This window comes from Drosophila biarmipes, chromosome X (assembly GCF_025231255.1).
Source record: "Drosophila biarmipes strain raj3 chromosome X, RU_DBia_V1.1, whole genome shotgun sequence".
Classification (NCBI taxonomy): Eukaryota; Metazoa; Arthropoda; class Insecta; order Diptera; family Drosophilidae; genus Drosophila; species Drosophila biarmipes.
Window position 1 is genome coordinate 14139898 of NC_066611.1, and position 8205 is coordinate 14148102.

The 8205-nt window shown below is 37.9% G+C and overlaps 2 protein-coding genes across 2 annotated transcripts; one reads left to right on the top strand and one right to left on the bottom strand.

Moving 5' to 3' along the window:
- Nucleotides 1-2631: 2631 nt before the first annotated feature.
- LOC108025591 (odorant receptor 9a) lies at nt 2632-4869 on the bottom strand. The gene is made up of 4 exons (XM_017096120.3): nt 4503-4869; nt 4174-4439; nt 3038-3559; nt 2632-2705 (listed from the first exon to the last, which is right to left on the bottom strand). The coding sequence occupies exons 1-4, from the start codon at nt 4867-4869 to the stop codon at nt 2652-2654; spliced, it is 1209 nt and encodes a 402-aa protein (XP_016951609.2). The 3' UTR covers nt 2632-2651.
- Nucleotides 4870-6129: 1260 nt separating this feature from the next.
- Nucleotides 6130-6732, top strand: LOC108025724 (ATP synthase membrane subunit K, mitochondrial). Its single transcript, XM_044092949.2, has 3 exons — nt 6130-6278; nt 6349-6425; nt 6512-6732. The coding sequence occupies exons 2-3, from the start codon at nt 6351-6353 to the stop codon at nt 6581-6583; spliced, it is 147 nt and encodes a 48-aa protein (XP_043948884.1). The 5' UTR covers nt 6130-6278; nt 6349-6350; the 3' UTR covers nt 6584-6732.
- The last annotated feature ends 1473 nt before the right edge of the window (nt 6733-8205 follow it).

Below are 8205 nucleotides of genomic sequence, written 5' to 3' on the forward strand. Positions count from 1 at the left end.
TTATTTTTGGACCCCTTTTTTCAATTTTTGTAAGAGGGTACATCACAATTTTTTAAATTTCAGATTTTAGTCAAAAAAACAGATTTTTTTGTGGTTTTTTAATCGTAGTTCAGCCAAATCAAGGAGTACAGCTGAAAGACCGACTGTTTTGGAAAGCTGGCTTAATTTCCTATCGATCTGCGTCACTTAAAGGAAAATTTATTTTTGGACCCCTTTTTTCAATTTTTGTAAGGGGGTACATCACAATTTTTTAAATTTCAGATTTTAGTCAAAAAAACAGATTTTTTTTGTGGTTTTTTAATCGTAGTTCAGCCAAATCAAGGAGTACAGCTGAAAGACCGACTGTTTTGGAAAGCTGGCTTAATTTCCTATCGATCTGCATCACTTAAAGGAAAATTTATTTTTTGACCCATTTTTTCAATTTTTGTAGGGGGTACAGCACAATTTTTTAAATTTCAGATTTTAGTCAAAAAAACAGATTTTTTTTGTGGTTTTTTAATCGTAGTTCAGCCAAATCAAGGAGTACAGCTGAAAGACCGACTGTTTTGGAAAGCTGGCTTAATTTCCTATCGATCTGCATCACTTAAAGGAAAATTTATTTTTTGACCCATTTTTTCAATTTTTGTAGGGGGTACATCACAATTTTTTAAATTTCAGATTTTAGTCAAAAAAACAGATTTTTTTTGTGGTTTTTTAATCGTAGTTCAGCCAAATCAAGGAGTACAGCTGAAAGACCGACTGTTTTGGAAAGCTGGCTTAATTTCCTATCGATCTGCATCACTTAAAGGAAAATTTATTTTTGGACCCCTTTTTTCAATTTTTGTAAGGGGGTACATCACAATTTTTTAAATTTCAGATTTTAGTCAAAAAAACAGATTTTTTTGTGGTTTTTTAATCGTAGTTCAGCCAAATCAAGGAGTACAGCTGAAAGACCCACTGTTTTGGAAAGCTGGCTTAATTTCCTATCGATCTGCACCACTTAAAGGAAAATTTATTTTTGGACCCCTTTTTTCAATTTTTGTAAGAGGGTACATCACAATTTTTTAAATTTCAGATTTTAGTCAAAAAAACAGATTTTTTTGTGGTTTTTTAATCGTAGTTCAGCCAAATCAAGGAGTACAGCTGAAAGACCGACTGTTTTGGAAAGCTGGCTTAATTTCCTATCGATCTGCATCACTTAAAGGAAAATTTATTTTTTGACCCATTTTCAATTTTTGTAAGGGGGTACATCACAATTTTTTAAATTGTGATTTTTTTTTAATCGTAGTTCAGCCAAATCAAGGAGTACAGCTGAAAGACCGACTGTTTTGGAAAGCTGGCTTAATTTCCTATCGATCTGCATCACTTAAAGGAAAATTTATTTTTTGACCCATTTTTTCAATTTTTGTAGGGGGTACATCACAATTTTTTAAATTTCAGATTTTAGTCAAAAAAACAGATTTTTTTTGTGGTTTTTTAATCGTAGTTCAGCCAAATCAAGGAGTACAGCTGAAAGACCGACTGTTTTGGAAAGCTGGCTTAATTTCCTATCGATCTGCATCACTTAAAGGAAAATTTATTTTTTGACCCATTTTTTCAATTTTTGTAGGGGGTACATCACAATTTTTTAAATTTCAGATTTTAGTCAAAAAAACAGATTTTTTTGTGGTTTTTTAATCGTAGTTCAGCCAAATCAAGGAGTACAGCTGAAAGACCGACTGTTTTGGAAAGCTGGCTTGATTTCCTATCGATCTGCATCACTTAAAGGAAAATTTATTTTTTGACCCATTTTTTCAATTTTTGTAGGGGGTACATCACAATTTTTTAAATTTCAGATTTTAGTCAAAAAAACAGATTTTTTTTGTGGTTTTTTAATCGTAGTTCAGCCAAATCAAGGAGTACAGCTGAAAGACCGACTGTTTTGGAAAGCTGGCTTAATTTCCTATCGATCTGCATCACTTAAAGGAAAATTTATTTTTTGACCCATTTTTTCAATTTTTGTAGGGGGTACATCACAATTTTTTAAATTTCAGATTTTAGTCAAAAAAACAGATTTTTGTGTGGTTTTTTAATCGTAGTTCAGCCAAATCAAGGAGTACAGCTGAAAGACCCACTGTTTTGGAAAGCTGGCTTAATTTGCTATCGATCTGCATCACTTAAAGGAAAATTTATTTTTTGACCCATTTTTTCAATTTTTGTAAGAGGGTACATCACATTTTTTTAAATTTCAGATTTTAGTCAAAAAAACAGATTTTTGTGTGGTTTTTTAATCGTAGTTCAGCCAAATCAAGGAGTACAGCTGAAAGACCGACTGTTTTGGAAAGCTGGCTTAATTTCCTACCGATCTGCATCATTTTTTTCCTATTTTTGTATTTATGATTTTTTAATTTTCAGATTTTAATAGTATGTTTGTGGTTTTTCAATCGTAGATCAGCCAAATGCTTTAATATGTAATATCAATTATAAGTATTGAAACATCTGAAAGTAATTCCCATTTATTTTATTTAAATGAATAAAGTAGTATTGTGTTATGAAACCTAATATTTGCTTATCTTGTTTAATGTTTCTTAATAATATAAATCCCGATTTTCAGCGTTGTTTTTTCAATCTGCTATGCCACCAGGCACACCTGTTGATAATATTCCCTCCTCGGCCACATTTTGATGTCCTTTTTAAGCATTAAAGGAGCGCAGCATCATGATGTACGACATTGCGGAGCGGACAATCTGCCATGGATAAAACATTGGTTTATACACTTCAATAATTGTGTTGAATAAGGTTTCGGCTTGTACGAATCAAGTTATTACTATTTTATTATTTTCCATTTACGGTTTCGTTTTTAGAATTTTTCATTCGTAAAGGTAACAATCACTATTTAATTTTTTCGCTGCCGAAAAGTATGCAGGAAATAAAGGACAAACTGCTTTTTGACTGTATTCATTCTACTACTCAGTCAACCAAGATTCGTTGCATACTTCTTGGCACCAAAAAGTGATTTTGTAAATGGGAGTTTCTTTGAGTGCACTTGGGCGGCACGTGTTCGCGCAGGGATGCTCACCGCCGAGAAGGTGGCCATGCTGGCCTCGAAGAAGTAGCCCTTCATCTGGCAAGGTCGCTGGGCGCGCATGGCGGCGATGAGGAGGGCACGCTTTGTGGGCGGCGAGAAGTCGGTCCAGTTGCTCTCGTACAGCCCGTTGCCGAAGTCCAGGCTGGCGCTCTTGATGTTCTCCCCGCACTTCGAGTAGATGAACAGGGCGATGAGCAGCGAGCCCACGAAGGCGATGAAGTAGAGGCTCTGCGGATTCGGGAAGAGGTCCGCCACCTGGAACCCAATGAAGCAGATCTGCAGGGCCGACAGGAAGAACTGCAGAAAGATGAGCGGGCGGTACTTGTCGGCGATGTGGTCGGCTATCCTGAGGCCCTTCTGGTGCAGCAGCAGCACCTGGACCAGGCCCTCCAGCTCCTCCCTGCCGCCCACCGCCGGCAGGTGGATCATCCGGTGCTTGGCGATCTTGAAGATGGCGCACACGTTGTAGGTGAAGAAGAACAGCAGCGAGTCCACACAGAGCGCCATGGTTACCTGGTCGAAAATAGAATATATGTTTTTATATTCAAAATAAATTTAATATATTTTAAGCCATAATACATTAAGCTACACACTTTATTATAAGTCTTTTAAAATGAAAAAGGGAAAATAAATATTTTGTATTGCATTTAAAATAAATTTAATATATTTTAAGCCATAATACATTAAGCTACACACTTTATTATAAGTCTTTTAAAATGAAAAAGGGAAAATAAATATTTTGTATTGCATGCAAAATAAATTAAATATATTTTTATTACATTAAGCTACACACTTTATTATAAGTCTTTTAAAATGAAAAAGGGAAAATAAATATTTTGTACTGCATTTGAAATGTCGTTTTAAATATTTCAAACAAATCTTCAAGATTGAAAATAATATTTTTAATATTTTTAAAGCGTATGAAATACTTAAATTAATTGTATAAATGATATCATATAAAAAACCAAAGTCTAATATTTCCATTAAATCCTCTAGTAAATTACAATTGTTAAATGTAATATTTCCACACATTAAGCCAATAAAAAGAGCAAAATAATATTAAAAATAACCAAAGATAATATGAAATGCAGGGACTTAAAAGAGTTTCTCCTAAGTAGATCACTTACAGCACTGTAGCTGGCCATCACGTTCCACAGGTAGGTGGGCACGTACCACACGACCACCTGGAGGTCGTACGGGTACACCCCGTTGTGGGGCAACTCCAGGTGGATCTCGTCGCCGCGAATCAGGGACACCACAATGCCCACGAAGGGCTTGATGGCCGCGAAGATGCCCGCCAGCCCAAAGCAGCGGGTGTAGGTCAGGCTGAGCATCTGGTCGCTCTCGTTCTCCACGTCCACGATTGCCCGGGCATCTGGCCAGACACGGATCTCTGCCGATTAGAAGAAATATTATATAGGATATATTAGAAATATTATACATTATATTGGTGTACCGTTGTCGAGAATGCCCCTGATGTGGTAGATCAGGCCGACGAACTTCCTGCGGTGGTAGCAGAAGAGCAGGAACTTGACCAGGGTCAGCATGCTGGCGAAGGTGGAGCCGAGCGTGTCGGAGAGCTGGCTCACCTGGGTGATGTACTCGTGGGCGGCCAGGAACATGGGCAGCATGAAGAGGAAGAGCGGGCCCATGGTCACGAGGGTGAGCCAGGTGCGGTCGTTGGCGCGTGTGGGGCTCCACAGGTCGATGCCCATGCAGCGATAGACGAGGATCTGGATGCGCAGGGATTGGTCCTGGCGCTGGCCCTCCTCGCCCTGATCCTGCCTCTGGTCTTGTTCCTTTTCCGGGGCCTTGTTGCTCATCTTGAGACGAAGGATTTTGAAGCAGGTTCCCAACTGCCGAAGGGTTTTTATAGTGCCCGGAAGGGGGGCGTGGCAGAGAGTGTCATGTCAGAGATACAGTGGAACTTCTATAAGAAAGCCTTATCATTTAATTAGAGTAAACAAAAATATGTAAATATTACTAAACAAATATAAATTTAAAAAATATATATAAGTGAAAACAAAAATATGTAAATATAATTATATTATAGAACAAATATAAATTTAGAAAATATATATGTATAAGAAAAAATATAAATCTCATGTTTAATTTTAAAATTAAAAATTAAAGGTCTAAAAAATACGTTCATATTTCTAAAAAAAAATGCCCTTAAAAAGAGTTAACTAACTATTATAAGTACTAAACAAATTACAAGGTAAGTATCCCTTATTTTAAATTTACCTTCACCTTAGCAAGTTTAATTGTTGAGGAGGAGGATTTGGCACTGCTCCCATTTGAAATGCCGTCTTTGTGCGCGGATTTGTGGGTTAAATGGGTGTGGACCTGGTTGGACTTGAAGTGCATTTAAGCCTCTAATTACACGATTTTTTTGCCTCCGAATGCATTCTCTTTAGGGCCGGCCCTTTCTTTCGCTCGTCCTGACAATGCAATGTCAGCCTTTGGTTCCCAGGAAGTGCAGTTTAATTTTAATGAGTCTGTGGGCGTTTATATTTAGCTGCTTAATTAGATGCGATATGACAGAGCTGCTATTGACATTTGATAAGGACCCTGTAATTTGCCTTTTGACAACGTGAGTGACACATATGCAAAGGTAAATTTGTCGGTCGCTCTAGAAATTCGAGGGGCTGCTTCATTTTTTTTAAGAAGTAATCGGATGTTATTTAAGGGAAAAGTAAAAGAATGGAGTGAGAAAAATTACCACATAAAATATGAAAATATATAAAGAATGTTGAGGTGTGTTTTCCTTTTTTTTTTAAATTTTTATTTAAATTTTTAAACTTTTATATAAGTCTTACAGCTTGGTAAAAACTAAATTGAGATAGAGCATCAGTAAGAAAATGTATTAAGTAGCTGGGGAAAGAAAGCTAATTTATATGTTTCCTAATAAATAATATAGTTTTTTTTTTTTAAACAAATGTCATAAATTGACTCACTCATATATTCATTTTTGATTTCAAATTTTGGCGCCTAACTATTAGCAAGCAGGTAAAACAGTGTTGACTAACTCCCAAATTCTACAGGAAGGTGTCTCCGCTTGGCTAGCCAGGACACCTCAGCATGACCTTTTAGGTATTTTCTTCGGTATTTTTCCTCCGGCATATCTTATCGATAACTTATCGGTCAGACTGATGACAGTTGTATAACCTCCGCCGAAAATATTTTTTCTGGCGACTGCAGCAGCTCGAATTCCGTGCAAATAAACCCTGAGGTGAGTAGAACAGGCCCACGGAGCACTCCCCTCCAGCTGGCACTCACCACACAACACTCCCGATCCGCAGAAATGGCTGGCGAAGGCGAGAAACTGACCGGTCTGTCCAAGATCTTCAATGGCACCACCATGAGCGGCCGTGCTAACGTGAGTAGTGTGACTTTCCGGCTCTGGCCAGCGTAATCCTAATCCCGGCGTTATGCCATCCCATGGCTCACGTCTCTGTCCTCCAGGTGGCCAAGGCCACGTACGCCGTGATGGGCCTGCTGATCGCCTACCAGGTGCTGAAGCCCAAGAAGAAGTAGGGCGCTCCACCGCTCATCTGCCGCCTCCGAAGTTTTGGGTCCGCGGATCCCGGGGACCCACCGCTGGATCCCGGTTCCCGGATCAGTTTATTTTATGTGTAGTGCAAGACCTTGAAGGAATAAATAAGCTGAGAATGTAACACATTGAACCACGAAGTGCGTTATGTAACGATCCTTGGAGAGTCACTTGGTTTCATGGCATCTATATGCTGGACCTCTTGGAACTAGGCTGCTCCTCCTTCGGCATACTGATCTTGGGCCATGGCATAACATATAACTTCATCGGGTTATGGAGAAAGATCCACATAAGGCAGGGATCTCCAGGTGAAAAACCGGTATCCAATGGAATAGATCCCTTTAAGGCCACCGAAAGATTGGATTTTTGAGTAGGCATTACCTTCATTTAACTCTAACTCTGCATATTTAACACTTGAGGATGGTCTACCTAAACGTATTTTGAGTTAGGAGCATTTTTTACGATATACAAAATATTACACATTAAGGAGACAATCTTTTGTGCAATTGCAGTTACCGAAATAAGCCAAAAAAAAAGGTGTATGCTACCAAATTGTAGAATTTTTAAATTTAAAAGCTTTCGGAATAATATTTTTGACTATAACTTATAACATTTTGAATGCTACTCTCTGTTCTTTTGTTTATTGGTGCATATTTAGTACATCTTTATAGACTTCATGTTCAATAACTTTCTTCCAAATAATGATTTGTTTAGTTTTTGCAAGCAAAACCTGAGCGTTAAAAAGATTTTAATACTCTCCATTAACCAATTTTTCAATTAACTTTTTTCAGTACTAATGAACTAAATCCAGAATCTTTAAAATATCTGCATACGAAGTGCAAAAGACATTGAACAACGAAATTTATAGGCTGTTTAGGTTCCTTGCCTAGAAAACAGCAGCGCCAGCATAGAACCATGCCTCTTAGTCCCACATAAAAATTGCAAATGAAATGCAGACCCTTTTTCCATCGAAAATTCAACCTGCAAGTTAGAGAATATTTGTTTCCCCTGCCATCCCATACAAAAAGAATCACTCGCTGAATGCAAGAATAAGCAGTGGTTTTAAGTAGTCTAGGAACACATCTACCAAACTTCGGGCTTGACTTCCTTTTTGGTTTTGGTTTTCTGTTTTTAATATTTTATTTAAAGTTTTTATTTCATTTCAAACTCGCTTTAAATCTCCTCCTTCTCGTGGGTAGGGACTTTTCGAGGGGGGGCGGGGCTGGGGGGTTGGCTTATCGAAATTTCAGTATTACTAAAAATTAATTTGAATGAATTGAATGTAAAAATCGCAGGCATATACGCCGTGTACGCTTCTCCGCTCCACCACCCTGCTCTGCCTCTTCTCCCCGCTTCCGTTTCCTGTTATCGCTATCGTTATCGCGCCTACGCTGTGGCTTTCCTCGTTTTGGTGGAGACGGAAAACCCGATGATGCATTTAAAATATAGGTATAAATTAAGGTTTATATCATTTATCAATATGCTATGTAATATACCTTTTACATGTATTGTGTGGTAGCAAGCTTGCTTTGTTACTTTTGCTCGTCACTTCATTAATTTGTGTTCGCCTTCGATTTCTCTGGGATTTCTTAACTAAACATTGCCT

Bases quoted from the DNA above. Each gene is read 5' to 3' on its own strand.
- LOC108025724 (XM_044092949.2), top strand. From the start codon at position 6,351: ATGGCTGGCGAAGGCGAGAAACTGACCGGTCTGTCCAAGATCTTCAAT. The intron at 6,426-6,511 runs GTGAGTAGTGTG...TCTGTCCTCCAG, and splicing joins CCATGAGCGGCCGTGCTAAC to GTGGCCAAGGCCACGTACGC.
- LOC108025591 (XM_017096120.3), bottom strand. From the start codon at position 4,869: ATGAGCAACAAGGCCCCGGAAAAGGAACAAGACCAGAGGCAGGATCAG. The intron at 3,560-4,173 runs GTAAGTGATCTA...ATTTTCGACCAG, and splicing joins TGATGGCCAGCTACAGTGCT to GTAACCATGGCGCTCTGTGT. The intron at 2,706-3,037 runs GTGAGCATCCCT...TATCCATGGCAG, and splicing joins GCATGGCCACCTTCTCGGCG to ATTGTCCGCTCCGCAATGTC.